Source organism: Cryptotermes secundus, unplaced genomic scaffold (genome assembly GCF_002891405.2).
Source record: "Cryptotermes secundus unplaced genomic scaffold, Csec_1.0 scaffold7, whole genome shotgun sequence".
Classification (NCBI taxonomy): domain Eukaryota; kingdom Metazoa; phylum Arthropoda; class Insecta; order Blattodea; family Kalotermitidae; genus Cryptotermes; species Cryptotermes secundus.
The window spans coordinates 881,982-898,249 of NW_019727389.1; the positions used below are offsets into that span (position 1 = coordinate 881,982).

At 42.2% G+C, this 16,268-nt stretch overlaps 1 protein-coding gene across 4 annotated transcripts in view; it reads left to right on the top strand.

Moving 5' to 3' along the window:
- LOC111864593 (uncharacterized protein ZK1073.1) overlaps positions 1-16,268 on the top strand; it is a 119,266-nt gene that overhangs the window by 53,586 nt on the left and 49,412 nt on the right. The window contains exon 1 of one of the 4 annotated variants that reach the window (XM_023851943.2): positions 15,343-15,469. The exons of the other annotated variants lie outside the window; for them this stretch is intronic. Within the exon in view, the coding sequence (XP_023707711.1) occupies positions 15,440-15,469 (30 nt within the window). The 5' untranslated portion in view covers positions 15,343-15,439. Of the gene's footprint in view, positions 1-15,342; positions 15,470-16,268 lie in introns of those variants that run through there. 4 annotated transcript variants of the gene reach the window in all.

Sequence of the window (16,268 nt, forward strand, 5' to 3'; positions counted from 1 at the left end):
TAAAAACTTTAGCCAATAAATTAAAATACGACTACAGCCTATACACACTACGAGTAAATATACGGATCCTTACGTGCCGAAGCCTGGCGAGCAACTAAAGTAGTGTGGACGAAGATTTACGAGCACAAGTAAAAGCCAGACGAGTCTCCCGACGAGCACAAGCCTGGCGAGCACGAGCACGAGCACGAGTAATGTGGACGCGCCTTTAGGATTTCGGAGGAACGCACTACCTCCATCAAGATAGATGACGGACGGACGGAATATATTTCTCCGAATCGAAGATGGAACCAGACTACACGGTGTCATAGCTCAGAAGACCAGAAGAAGAATCTTCACAGCCTTGGAAATCCTTACATCCCATTTCCTGTTCTTCTAATACCACGGCCAAACTGACTTAACTGTTAGATATTTAGGTGTTTATCTGTGAATTATTTGCACTTAGTATGTGAAGTGGACGCATAATCCGTCCACCCATTTCATTAAACCACTTAACGAATTTTGGTGGAATTTGTATGGAGAAAACGTGGTCGGTATTTTCAATTTTTGTTCTTATTGATTCACAATAGCCCTTATTTTACGTGGGTTTGAAGTCTAAGTTTTCCATTTTTTTTAAGACGCTCTAACTTGCAAATTGTTTAACCTACAATTTGTGGAAAATCATTGACTTTTATTGTGCGTGTGTTTGTGCGTGTGATATATACGCCGATGTAATAAAACTGCAAGCTTAAGTTCCCCTGATTACCTATGCCTATAATCTGTTTAATTCGCTTAGTGAGGGGTGGAGTCCAGCTGTGTCCACTTGGCACGGCGGTCACTGATTGGCCTGTTGTACCTGCCCCTGGTGATTATGATGATGGAGAATTTGGTGGAATGAAGATTGGCAGGGAAAACCGAAGAACTCGAAGAAAACCCGCCCCAGCGCCACTTTGTCCACCACAAATCCCACTTGACAGACCCGGGTTCGAACCCGAGCCGCCGCGGTGGGAAGCCAGCTACTAACCGCTTGAGCTAAGGTGTAATATGTTTAAATATACATTTAATTAACATTTGGTCTATAAAGATTATAATTTACAAAGAACTGGACTTGAAGGTCGGCTTACTCCAGTTCTCAAGTGACATGATTTACGTGAACTCCATTCAATGTAAACTCTGTGCCTTTATCCCATTCAGCAGAAATAATTTTATGCGCGCTGTTTACGCGTTCGTAACGAACAGAATCGTAATGGACGTTCTGCTGGGAAGTGTTATTTGAAGAATAAATATACACAGCTAATACAGAACGCATATGATTCACAAGATGACGCCGGCATCTCAAAGTGAACAGGTTAACAGCTTTCACAGTAACTTCGGTGGCAATGAAAAGTATATTTTGTAGAACTAGAAGTTAAATTTTCAATGTGAATTTATTGACGGAGACTTCACGTAAATCAGTCAAGGAGTCATGATGAACACGATGACTTGAGTCGTGTGAATAAACAGCTGACTGCAAATAGATCCAGTGCACTTTGAAGTAGCAGCCAAGACAGGTCGGTACAGTAGCTGAGAAGAAATGATTACCTACTTGGTTCAACAAAGGATTCTCTTAGACTGAACACGATAGATTTCATTTGTCTGTACCAACAGGGTATTTGGCATTGTCTTAGGGACGAAGGTGTGAGAAATGAATTAACCCTACAAATGCCAAGCATCGAGAATTTAGACGTCACGGATGTGTCTGTGGTTCCATATTATACTATTACTAAATCGGAAAACACGTAGCATCTCTTGGCAACTACAGTAATGAAAAAAAAAAANAAATGGGGGGGGGGAGCTTTATATACCTGCGAAAGAAGAGTAAATATGATAAAAGTTAAAGGTAAAACTATCCCTGTAACAGGCCTTGGAGGCTCATAAGGTTGAGAGACGTTGTGGCTGCCATATTTTTCAGACAGTCGGCTTACAGATGGCGGTAAGGTTGTCAGCCTTACGCGCCGGGAGCGCTTTACCCCCAAGAACATTCCAAGAATATTCCTGGTACTCATTTGTGTTAGAGGCTGAGTCGACTCCAGGGCCATATTGGGGCTGGAAGGATTAGGTCAATTGAAAAGTCCAATGATGACATCAGGAATCGAACCCCGCGACCTTCCGGCTTGTAGCACAATGCCTCAATCAACTACGCTACTGCACGCCGCAAAATAATTACACAAACTAAAACGGAGGTTTGGCACTGTGGAAATTAAATGTGGCACTTCTAGGGTTACAAAAGTATTTTATTTTTTTACGGTCACAAATCAACTGTAGAAGTATGAAATATACTATATTTGATTGAGGACTTTAGAAGGAGCTTATTGCTATTGTAGCAACCGTCCTAATATCCTAGGTATAATTAGGATTTTTTTTGTAGTTTCTTGGGGTGGTGTGTGAGTCCACTTGGTACGTAGGCCACTATTTAGCCTGTTGTACCAGCCCCGGATGATAGATAGATGATGATTAAAGTGGAACAGTCGGTTGAATGAGAATTGGCAAGGGAAACCGAAATACTCGGAGCAGACCTGCCCCAATTCCACTTTGTCCACCACACACCCCACATGACCGGACCTGGGATCGAACTCGGGTCGCAGCAGTGGGAAGCCGGCGAATAACCGCCTGAGCTATGACACGGCCACTAATTACAAGGTTAGTTTTTCTTTTCTTCCTTGACACTACAGCCCCAGTGGGCCTAGGCCTATCTCCATGAACTTTTCCGTTCGCTTCGGTTTTTCTAGAACTTACACATTCGGCAGGACTCCTTGGGCCGGTGATCAGCTCGTCGGAAGGCCTCTACCTGCACACAAACACAGAAAAACGCACACAAACATCCATGCCCTGAGTGGGATTCGAACCCACGATCCCGGTTTCCAAGCGAGCGAAGACAGTACGAGGTTAGTTTAGATGACACAGTATTGTTACGTGTATTAGTGACTAATAATGCGGGTTCTGGATTGGATGAACGGGTTCATTTACTCCTTGATACACACCACCGAAGGTATGGAGTCGTACCTCCACTCCCTCCTATTTGGATAGAGTGATGCTTCGTTAAACACAGAGACAGTTCAAATATTTTTCCATTGTTCACTGCCTTGTGGAAGCAAATAACTTCTGTTTTCAATATTCATAACCTGTGGAATGTTTCTGTACGCTTTTACGTCCGCGGTATTCACTTTCTTGAAATGTATCAGTTTTTGGTTTAAGTAAATATATTTGTCACTTTTCAAAAAGAAACTCCGTGGTTTTAGTCCGCAGGCGAACTATACCGACCGAACGACCGCCGAGCGATTTTTAAAACATTTTTATTCTTCTAAACGTGTTAATATCCAAATTTAACGAAATTAGCGAATAAATTTCTTTCAAGAGCCCGTATTTTCCCGATTCCCAACGATTACGAACTTGGACTACAGAGTTAGCGTTATCTTCCTTTCGTTCTAGGTGCTTTGTTTGCAGCTTCACACTCGTAACTGTCACTTTGACTTCAGGTTCGTTCAGAAGTTAAACTAGTCATGTACAGGCATGTCAACCGCAAATTACTGTATGTCCTGAACCTCAGATTCATCGAGTTGACCCAGGCAGAAAGCTTCTGACTTATATTTGGGAGATGCCTGGTTCAAATGCCAGCCGGTGTACCGACTATCCCGACTGAAGATTTCCGTGATTATTCTCAGGCCTTCCAAAGCAAATGATTGGATAATTCCTTGAATTAGATGAAAGTCGCTTCCTTCGACGTATTTTCTAATTCATCTTACAGGGCCTTTAAAGAACCACAAACTACAAACTGATTGATATTGGAACACCGAGATATATTAGAACTGCGCACCACACACAGAGGGCCCCCACTGCGGTCCACACGTCTCCTTTTTGGGACTGTTTGTGAGACGTTCGCTCTAAGCCAATATATGCACCTCCACGTAGGACCGAGGCTACGAATGCTTGTAGCTGTGCTTCACATCCTCCCAGGCGTCATCACGGCTTGGTGATTAATTAAATACAGAACATTTTATCTTTGCAGACGAGGTCTTTCTTCAGGAGTTGATAACCATTCAAGTACTCTAGAAATCCTTGGTTTGAAACTCAGTCCGGAGACCTGTCGTCTTGATTGAGGTTCTTAGTGGCTTTCCCTTCTCTTTAGGCAAATTTTTATACTCGTAATATTAAACTCACTGGCGTAAACGTAAACAATACGACGCAGTGTCTGTTGGAACTTGTATGTAGGAAACAAGATTGCGCCTTTCAGTGCCGTGACTTATTTATATTGCGCGGAACAAAAACCTATACCAATCGAGTTAATTGAATTCATCATATTTTTTTATTTTATTATTATTATTTATGTTTGCATGTTCATTAATGACATTTTAATGTTCAAAATGCTTACCTTAAACGTTAGAATTGTTTAGGTTAGGGCTACTCAAACTGTTTTGCAGAGCGAAATCATCATCTGCTGCTAATTACATTTCGTCTGATGTTCTGCGTAGTACATCTGGCTGGAAGCAGCAGCTGAAACCTATTTCTACATGCATCAGTACACTAGCCAGCCAGCACACTCTAATGGGTAGTCACTTATTCGCCATTCTGTACATGTCGTTTGTGGTATGTTTAACGACGCTGTCAATATATGACGTCGAGTGGTAGGATGATAAGTGAACAGTGGTTTGGAAACCATGTATAGGAAGCGGTCGTGGCCTAATTAAAGGCACTATCTCGGAATTTGCCTGGAGGGACTGAGGAAAGCCGCGGAAAACAGAGTCAGGAATAGTCGATGTCCCAGTGGAGGGTCTTGAAGTTGTGAATAGTAAGCAGAATAAATACAGCAAGTTCCCAATTTGGCCGCGCAATAGCTCAAGCGGTTAGTCGCTGGCTTCTCACCGCGGCGGCCCGGGTTCGATCCCGGGTCTGGGCAAGTGGGATTTGTGGTGGAAAAAGTGGCGCTGGGTCGGTTTCTCCGAGTACTTCGGTTTCCCCTGGCAATCTTCATTCCACCAAATTCTCCATCATCATAATCACCCGGGGCAGGCTAAAATAGGTCACTCAGTGGCCGCCGTGCCTAGTGGGCCNGTACTTCGACATCTACTTAGTATCGGATATGCAGGGTTTATTACAATAAATTTTAATATGATGTGTCACGATATGTTTTTATCACAAGTTAAAGTTGTCCCTGTCTTTAATAATTAAGCCATATGCCATGAAAACATGCGGGAGTGAATGCTTAGGTCCACCTCGGCACTAGATGGAAGTGAGTGGTCAGCTTCGCACCTCGGCCGCACCTCCGAAGAAATAGCTCCGAGTACAGATTTGGTGGGGCTCGCACGCGGTTTGGAAGTCGTAGAGAAGAGAAAACTTACCCCTGCCGGCATTCGAAACCCGCCCGTGGCTATATCGAGTGAGCTATTTCGACTTCTTTTATGGATCAGGACTTTTGGATCTCTCTGTAGCGTTAACTATCCATTGAAACAAAATTGTATGCCAAAACATATATATCATATTTAAGCACTGTACAACTGCATAATGAGGAGCTTCGTAACTTGTACTCTTCCCCATGATGTAGAATTAGAATGATCAAGCTGAGGAGCACTGAATGTGCAGGGCATGTAGCACGAATGGGAAAAAGATGAATCCATGTAGGATATAGGTGAGAAAGCCAGAAGGATAAAGACCACTGGGAAGACTGAAATGTAGGCGGGTGATTAATATTGAAATGGATCATAGAGAGATAAGATGGGATGGTATGGACTGGATTAACCTGGCTTAGGATGGGGACCAGTGAAGGGCTCTTGTGAACACGGTAATAAACCTTCGGGTTTCATAAAATGTTGGGAAGTTCTTGAGTAGCTGCGTGACTGGCAGCTTCTCAAGAAGGGCTCAGCTCCAGGAAGTTAGTTATTTAAGCACTCTTGAACATGAAACGTTTTCATTTTACACGAAAAGCTTCGGAAAAAATTAACCAGGTAGCCTTGGGAATTACTGCATTTGAAATAATTTGTATAACTTAAGTTTTATACGATATTCCGTTTAGGAGTATGAAAACAATATGGCGACACCTCGATATGCTATTGGGTTCACTTATAATGAAGACGGTTGCGGAATCTCTAAACGACATTCTAAAATTCTTGTGGTAACACGTTATGGAATATTTATTACTTTACTTTGCTAAGCTGCGGCGAATATAAAGAAAAATTATCCGCCAAAAATGTAAAATATGTGTTATGAACCTGTTGGCACACTTCCTTTCATCTCCTTGTCGGTTCGTTGAATAAAAGAACATTTGGGAACAAAATACTTTTATTTTATGAAATGACGAGGGTTTCTCTCTTCGCCATCCTATCCAGGCTTTTGTCTAGTGGACACGGACGTTCTCTTCCAGTGGCAAAACGGCCAGGGTGCAAAGCTGACCGCTCACCTATATCTAGTGTCAAGGTTAAGATTTCATGGGGTGTTACCTCGTCACATGTACATTTTCACGGTGTTGTGCTTAGGCACATTGAGAGCCATACCTTATATTACAGAGATATTTTAAACTTACAATGTCTACGATATCGGGTTTCTGCATGGCATTCAGTATTGTTGCTTCAGAGCAAGAGACCGTGTTTCACATGCGCAAGGCTGCAGACGGAACTCTGTTGCCGAGCGGGTAGCAGTCCTGTTTTTGTTCGGGCTTCAAATCTCAGCTCGGAGACTGGATGTCCTGACTAAGGTTTTTCTTGGTTTTACTTAGTTCCTGAAGGCAATTTCCTTATTATTATTATTATTATTATTATTATTATTATTATTATTATTATTATTATTATTATTGCTGCTGCTGCTGTACAGCACGGTTTTGGCCTCGGACTCTTTTTCAATTTCTTAATCATATACAGAGTGACAACACTAACTTCGCCGACAAGCGGCGGTCGCTCGGTCGGTATAGTTCTCTTGCGAACTACAGGCCACGGAGTTTTTGTTTGTTTTTAATCCTATATACAGAGTTGATAGGAATCCTTGGACGAGAGATCACCCCGTCGCAAGGCCACTTCCTACACAGGACAACATAAGCACAGAATAAACATACACAAACATCCATGCCTCGCTTGGGATTCGAACTCACGACTCTAGTGTTTCAGCGGCTGAACATGGTTCATATCTTAGACCGCGTTGCCACTGTGATCGGCGCATTTTCCTGATACCTTCTCAAATTATATCGCTACAAATTCATTCCACGTTCTTTCAAACACACAATAGAACGCCGATTGTCCGAATTAATTAGTGAAAAAAGGTGGTTCGGATAATAGAAAATTCGGACAACTGGATTAAATTCTTATCCGCAGAAAAACACGTACTGTATTGTTATAATAATAAAAACTAAAGAAATTTAAAACAAGTGAAACTCTGTGGTCTAGTGGTCAGAGTTCCTGGCTACAGATCCAGAGGTCTGGGTTCGATTCCCGGCGCTACCAGATTTTCTGAGAAGTCGTTAGCCTGGAACGGGATCCACTCAGCCTTGTGAGGATAATTGAGCAGCTACTTGAATGGAAAAGTAGTGGCTTCGGTCTAGAAATCCGAATTGTCGGCCGTGGGGATCCGTTGCGCTGACCACGCGACACCATCTGTCCCCTAAAGTTGGCATTAACTTCGCCGAAAAGCGGTGGTCGCTCGGTCGGTATAGTTCACTTGCGGCCTAAAACCACGGAGGTTTTTGTTTGAACCATGAAACATTAATAAATGTAATGAAGTAACATTTCAAACACTTTATTTGAAAATGTCCAACAAGGATGTTTGTTTAGTAGACGCGTTCCTTGTTCGCGTTGATTCGGATAAGTTAGCAGTTTGCACAGTAGGGACTCACACAGGCGACTTTCTATTACACTTTCCAGTAATCATTTTACCATTCGACGCTATATAGTTTGAGATACTTACGGCATCATTAAATAAATCAGAAGTAAATAAATGAACAAAGAAAACCGCGTATGTAGCTTCATATTCTATCGATCGCTTCATGACAAATGTTGGACATCCTTTACTGGAATAAACGACGTGCTTGTAGACTGCGGTAAAGAGGAACTGACGACTGATGTAGTCTTCATCGTTCCATCTCTTTCTGTCCGTCCGTCCGTCCGTCCGTCCGTCCCACACAGGCGCCACCATGCTTCCCTGCCTATGTATTCCTTTTTATCGCGCTTTCATTTGTCCATGTATATGTGAATGTAATGTTTAATAACAACGAATAGAAGCAATGGTTCGTGTATGTCAGATTAGCATTGGATTGGCCGTTATATTATTCTCCTTTACATTTTAAATCTCCGCGATGGGAAATATGTAAAACTGTAAGTTTAGCAGTTGCTTTATATGCCGCTCACGCTTGGTTTCTCACTCTGAGGGAGGAACAGAGAGTGAGGTTATTTGAGGACAAAGTGATGCGGAGAATATTTAAGCCTAAGAGGGAGGGCGTAATAGGTCGTAGAAAATTACACGAGGAGGAGCTTCATAATTTGTACTCTTCCCTACATGTGTTCATGGTGTGGTGCTTAATTAAGTACAAGGACAACTACGCCTTTTGCTTTATCATATTTGGAAAATGTGATAGAGATCAGCGTGAGTTTCAGCTCCAGGTGACACTGGAGTCTAGAGTCGAGCGATGCGAGCCGAAATGAAAGCCGTGCACTCACTCACTCAAGGAGCCCCCAATTGTGCAGCTACTCAAGAACTTGCCAGCATTTTATGGAACCCGAAGGTTCATTACCGTGTTCACATGAGCCCTCCACTGGTCCCTATCCTGAGCCAGATTAAGCCAATTCTTACCATTCCATCCTATCTCTCTGAGATACATTTTAATATTGTTCATCAACCTACACCTTGTTCTTCCCAGTGGTCTCCTTCCTTCCGACTTTCCCACAAATATCCTATGCATTTCTCCTCTTCCTCATTCGTGCTACATGCCCTGCCCACCTCATCCTCCTTAATTTGATCATTCTAATTATACTTGGAGAAGCGTACAAGTTATGAAATGAAAGTCGCACAGCAGTTTCAAAGTAGACCTTATACATTATATCTGATCCCAATCCATTAAATTGCTTTGGAAGTTAAACACAGAGACAGAATGGCGTGTATGGTATTTCCATCGTGATTTCCATATATATTTCTTGTAGTTTATTTAACGGCGCTGTTAATAATTCCGAAGCCAGTGGCGCCGAATGATTCGCTGCTGGTGAATAATCTGAAATTGTTGCTTAAGGTCGTGATCGTGGCCTAATTTAACATACTAGAAATTTAATAAGGATATTTGGTGTTCCATCCGTGATTCGAACGGTGTACCTCTCGAATGCAAGTCGAGCCAACTTGCTTGGTTTCACTTGACATGTATGAGCTTACACTTTGAGAAAGAAAACTCTTAAAGAGAAACTTGGTAAACTGTTACGCTGAGAAGTGCTATGGTAACGGTTTATGAGTATGAATCCCGAGTACGCAACATTCTACACGCTGTCCAACGCACCAGCTGTCACCGTCGCGTCGCATTCCTAATTCAATATCCCGTCTCTATAGCGACTGGGAAGCATTTCGCATATTGTTGCGTAATTTAATGAGGGGTTGGAAAATTTTTATATTCATTGCCAACAGAAGATTAGGAAGCTTTTTGCAAATTTTACGTAATTAAATTAGGGGGTGTCAAATTTTTATATTCGGTGCCAACAGAAGTTTGGAAGCATTTTGCATATTGTTACGTAAATAAATTAAGGGTTGGCAAATTTCTATAGTCAATGCCAACAGAAGATTGGGAGGCATTTTGCGTATTGTTACGTAATTAAATTAAGGGTTGGCAAATTTCTATAGTCAATGCCAACAGAAGATTGGGAGGCATTTTGCGTATTGTTACGTAATTAAATTAAGGGTTGGCATATTTTTATATTTAGTGCCAACAAAAGATTGTCATAACGTCTGTAACTTGTTTCTGAGTATCCCGTGGTTGCGGCGCGGTTTCATCGTGTATTTTGCTAATAATTTATGGCTGGCGGAAGTCCGCTTCTGCCCTTGTTTGTTTCTTTAGCTACACATAATGAGCTATAGCCTATAAATTATTCAGTATAGATTCTGATGACACGCAGATTATGATCAGTAATTGAAAAGGACGGAGGAAGAAATGTGTAAATATTTTAAGGTACTGACGCAACAAATGACTAGAGGGACTGGAGGAGCGGTACAGTAATTTTGAATTAGAATATCTTGTTTCCGAACGGCGCCGAGCTCGGACCCAGGTTCTCTCAAATAGGATGCGATAATGCTACAAAGGCTGGATGTTGTAATAAAAGCATGGGTTTTAGCACAACAAACCGGAAAAGTATTTCTGGAAATGTTCAGTTGTTTATTACTGTATGTTTTACGAGTAGAGAAAATGAATGGAATAGTCCGAAGTGAAGACTGCAGGGTCCGTTTTTATTAATACCAGCGCCCAGAGGAATGTTTGGGCCTCGATTGGCAGTTCAGAATATTACGTAACTAGGAACTTTTTTTTTTTTTTTTTTGAAATAATTTTACAATCTACTCAATATATATAAATACAGTAATTAGTAAAAGGGATGGGTGGGTGTAATAATCCCCCATCCCTTCATTATAATGAAGCAGGTATCATCCTTCGATGATTCTCTGGTGCTTATCTAATGAGATCCTCTGGCCACATTCTATTTAGTCTTCTTTCTAATGCTGGTTGGTTGAAGAGGTATCTTATTAGTTGGTTGTTTTCTTTTTGAGAGGTCCGGTTTTTGTGTTTCTCCGCATAGGCTCTGATGACTTCTGTTGCATATGGTATGCTTAGATCATTGTGTAAGGTAGCGACTGATACGTACCAGGGAGCATTAACTAGATTTCTTAGCATTTTGGATTGGAACGTTTGGAGATTTTTTTGTGTTGGAAGGTTTGCTGCATCCCCATAACTCTATCCCGTATGTCCAGACTGGTTTTATTATCGTTTTGTATATGATTATTTTGTTTTCAAGAGATAGCTGTGATTTTTTGTTGATTAGCCAATTCAAATTTTTGGTTTTGAACTCTAGTTGTCTTCTCTTAGCTTTTATATGCGTTCTCCACGTTAGTGACTAGGAACTTAGTAATCTGTAGAGGTCATCTAATATCGCGGCAATAAAATCGACGAGAACAGGAGAATTTGGTGTGGGGGGACAAGATCAGTACACAAAACATATGAATACAAAACTTCTTTTAAGTGTGTAGGCGGAAGGTCGAGAAAGAAATGGAAATATAACATTAAGAAGGGTCTCAGAAAACTAAGTTGAGGGTGGAAGGTGGATGTAAGTAACTCAGGATCGAACATAGCAGTGGGCCCAGTATTAGCGGTGTTCAACCTTCGGGTTCTGCTACAGCTAGTCACTAAATAAGTAAATTCTGATTCATCGGAGCCTTATAACATTCCTGGTTCACGCGCAAGACTCGTAAACCCAATATTTTCAGCCTCCGATACTGAAGGGTCATCAGAACATTTTCGTTTGTTCTTCATGCTGAGAAGAGCATGTGAAAGCTTGGACATATCAGTGTCAGGGCCCAGCAGATGGTCGTTTCAGTAAGAGGTTTGGAACCCGCAAAGGCATCCGAAATAAACTTGGGGTTTGGGAACGGGGCATCGAAACTGATCGACAATGTCGTCATGGGAATATTAAAAGCTTTGAATGACGTTTTCAGGGGGTAGGTGGATTAATGGAATGATTGATGGGTGCCACTAATTAACTAAATAATACGAATGGAAATGTTATTCAGCTTTGTTTAGTAGAAGAATGCCTCCGATAGAAGCAATGGTTTTTTTATTCTGCACCTCCCGACCGGATCAGGGGTCCATCCAGTCCTCTGTGCAATGGGAAGGCGAATTGCGAGATACTTTCCTCAGAGCAGGGTTGGTACAATTGGAGACGATAGCACAGGCAAGTCATGTGACCTAGGGCGGCACATTTCTAGAATTTTCTTTGTTGTGAAATGAGAATTAATTTCTGCTACTCTTTTGTTCATATCTTCGCCATTAATTGGCGGTAATACTAACATATTATGCAGTAACGTAAATAAAACTTCTAGGAATTACACCAATGATGGTCGTAGGCCGTGCCATATCTCAGGCGATTAGTCTCCGGCTTCCCGCCGCCGCGGCCTGGGTTCTAGCCCGGGTCAAATCATGTGGGATTTGTGCTGTGCAAAGTGGCACTGAGGCAGGGTTTCTCCGAGTACTTCGGTTTCCCCTGTCAATTCTCATTCCACCGACTGCTCCACAATCATCATCTATCGTCCAGGGCTGGTACAATAGGCCAAACAGTGGCCGCAGTACCAGGTGAACTCAGTCTGACCCCGTAGTCACAGTTTCTGGAAATTTCCTATTTTTATTTGTTATCAAGTTTTGAAAACGATCCGTTTTTATCCGAAGAGGACGAAGGAATTTGTCATAACCTGAGCAGGAATTAGGCTTACGCCGACTTTGCCCTGAAGGGTAAAGTAACAGCTGCATGAAACTGACCTCTCCTGAAGTCTGGGATGAGTTGAGAGTGAATGAAATTTCAGCAGCATGTCCGATTGTCATACCAACATAAACAGACAAAATGTTGCAATTACCATCATTGGAGAGTAAATACTTTTTAGAAAACAGCATGTATTGCTTCAAAAGGGGGGGGGGAAATTATTAATGAGCATTTATAGTTTGGTTTCCGGAAGAAAAAATAGCTTGTCAATCTGGTAGCAAGTTTTGATGTAATTGATCGATCGTCTTATGTCATTTAGCCTCAAGATAATATTGTTGGAAGTCGTCTTGAAGTCATATTTTTAATCACTCCTTTAACGTTAGCAAAGCAACAGATATTTCTTGTCAACAATGTACTCAGAATGAAAGTACACATGTTCATCCTGCTTTCATTTGTCCATGAAAATTTACTCTTTGGGACACCATGTTGCCTGTATGTTCTCCTTAAAACTTCTGAGTCAGCTGGTCAGTGGTCGTGGTGTTAGCGGCCATCCCAACGTCACAATTTTTAATTTTCTCCAGTCAGTAATAAGAGATGAGAGACGGACGTGCAAACTTCCGAAATGGGAGCACCACTTAATTTCGAATCTTGAAGTTATTTATGTATTAATAGAGAAAGTTAGTAAATAGGTGACAAATGGATATAAAACGTAGAACATATGATATTCGAACTTGGAAAAAACATCTATTTCTCGACATATCCTCCACCAACATTGATACACTTGTCCCATCGCTTTACCAGTGCTTCGAAACCCGCAACATAGAAGCCATTTGACTGTTGTCTCGGCCACTTCCGCAATACCGTTTCAATCTCTTCGTCAGTGAAATATTTGCTACGTTTCTCCACCCAGCTGTGAAAAGCTTTACGCAACAAACACTTCCCATCATAAACAGGAATCATTTCTTTATGAATATTATTTGTACAGAGTCCATTTGCCCACGAAAACACACAACAGAACGTTGCTCTTCGGTAGTACAATCCTTAAGCACGGTCACCATTTTTACTACCGAAACTAACCTCTGAAGATGTGCATGCATGCCGGCTACTTAGAGTGTCTTGAAGCGGCTACCTAGTGATGCATATAGAAAACATAATACATCCATCACAGATGTTTTACTTCCATTTGTGACCTATTTACTAACTCTTCCTCAGACATAGTACACCACACAGTCATATATTGTTGACATGCCTAATGAAGAGTACGCGTGTGTCACTGCATAAAAATAAGTTATCCCCTACGTAATTATGTAATTAAGCACTATGCCATGAAGGCATATTGGGGGGGGGGGTTGAGCTACAGCTCCACCGTTCGTGACCTCGGCACCAGATGAAAGAGAGTGGTCATTTTAATGCCCCTTCCACTTTACCTCCGTAGAAATAGCCCACGGTACCCATTGGATAGGAGGCTGGGTGGACCCCAAAACCGGTCTGGATTTTCCCTTGCTGGGAATCTAATCCCAGTCGTCCGTCCGGTAGGCTATTCGCTATACCGACTGAGCTCTTCCGGCTCCATATTGTACTGCATAGATGCGTAAATTATTTTAGTTCTTTGTTAAACATACATTTTTGGGGGCACGCAATTGGGGCCACTGTGATACAAGCCGGAAGGTCGCGGGTTGGATTCCTGATGTGGTCACTGGATTTTTCAGTTGACTTAATCTTTCCAACCGCACACCGGCCCTGGGGTCGACTCAGCCTCTAACGGAAATGAGTACCAGGAATCTTCCTGGGGATAAAGGGTGGCTGGTGCGTAAGGCTGACAACCTTACCGCCATGTGTGAGCCGACTGTCTAGAAAATGTGGGAGCCTCGACGTCTCATAAACTTACGGACATCCACGGTCTGTTACAGGAATATCTTTACTTATTTTACTTATAAATGTACACTTTATAGATTTTTCTGATTAGTTTATTATGAATAAGTTTCGTCAAGTAGCTTCGCTTCTGATTGTGTTCGGGAGTAACCCCGTTCATATCTCGGCCAGAGCACTGACTTTTCATGGTTTTTCTTTATTTAAATGCCGGGATAGTACCTTAAAATTAGAGCAGGACCATTTCCTACCACATTTGTGGGAACTGCCCACATTCAAGCAAGTGTGACAACGCAAGCGTCATTGCTTAGCAACCGTTGTTTACTCGTTGTTGCTAAGCAATGACGCTTGCGTTGTCACACTTGCTTGAATGTGGGCAGTTCCCACACATTCCCACTCATGGAGCTGCCAATTGTGCAGCTACTCAGGAACTTTATGGAACCAGAAGGTTCATTACCGTGTTCACAAAAACACTCCACTGGTCCCTATCCTGAGCCAGATCAATCAAATCCATCCCATCCCATCCTGTCTCTCTGAGATCCATTTTAATATTGTCCACCCACCTCCGCCTTGGTCTTTCCAGTTGTCTCCTTCCTTCCGGTTTTCCCACCAATGTCCTATATGCATTTCTCCTCTCCCTACATGCCCTGCCAATCTCATCCTCCTTGACTTGATCATTCAGATTATACTTGAAGAAGCGTAAAATGTTATGAAGGTCCTGGAACGCCAATTCCTTTCTTCCTACACTGATACTTGCTTTTTAAGAAGGAAACAGGGCGTCGACCCCGACTATGCATGTTTCCCGCCTGTAATGTTACACCGATCAGCGGACCACAGCTGAATCTCTAGCCCGACATCTAGGTGCGCGTCCTCCGATAATACGTACGGCACGCGCCTTTCGTTGGCTCTTCTAGAGAGTGCTCTGTTCTCAAGAGCTTCCGATCCTGCTGTGGGCCCACCGTGACGGAAACCACTCTAAGGCACAGCTTCACGACGCTTGCGTGGAGTGGAAGAGGGGATGTTCCGTGTCCTCGGCAATGGTAGGGTTTCGGGGGCAGAGGATCGGTTGCCCTCATGTTTGTGTGGACGTGAGTGAAGTGCAGTTGCTGTGTTTCGTGTCAGGATATTGAATCTTAGGGAGCAGGATGAGTTCTCCCGCTAAGACACAGCTCACGGTAAGTGACATCTCAATTCAAACCAGTAGCTTACCTAGGATTTCATTTCTACAGATATTTTAAAAATCAGATAATGAAAACTGATTTTTTATGAAATCAATTCACAAATCTCGTAAACGTTGATTCCTTTGTCACTGAAAATGAACAGCTAATTTTTGTCTGAAAAGCACTTAAGAGTCACCATACTTATATAATGGGCGGGGGGGGGGAGTTGTGCAATTGGGCCCCTGAATTATATTCTGCCCAAATGGATACAGAGGGCGCTTTCACCGCAGATAAGCTGCCAGAGCTTAAAGATGACCACTCGCTTTCATTTAGTGCTGAGGTAAATGTATGTGCAGTTATAACTGCATTCCCCCATGAGTCTTCATGGCGTGGTGTTTAATTAAACTAGGGACAATCTAGCAGTTACTCACATTAACATCAACCTTATTTTTAAGGACGCAATTTATTCATTTACTCTAATGGATTAATGGTGACATTGGGACTCACTGCGTTGCTGAGATACGGGCTGATAAGAAGTCCTTGTAACTTTCCAGACTGCATATATTTAACCGCTGAAATCTGCGCCTAACAGAAAGCTCCGAAATTGAAACCACTGTCTCCCGAATGAAAGTAGTCCTACATATTGATTTCCATATTGTATTTCATGTTTGTTCGTAGCTTATTTTCACGACGAGATATAAATTGTAGATTTTATTTAGCGTCGAATGAAAATTGCGTATAATTTTATGGCGAACTGGAAAGTTCTGCGAAGTAATTATTCGTGACTTCTTTCAAGATTAATCTGGAAGCACCT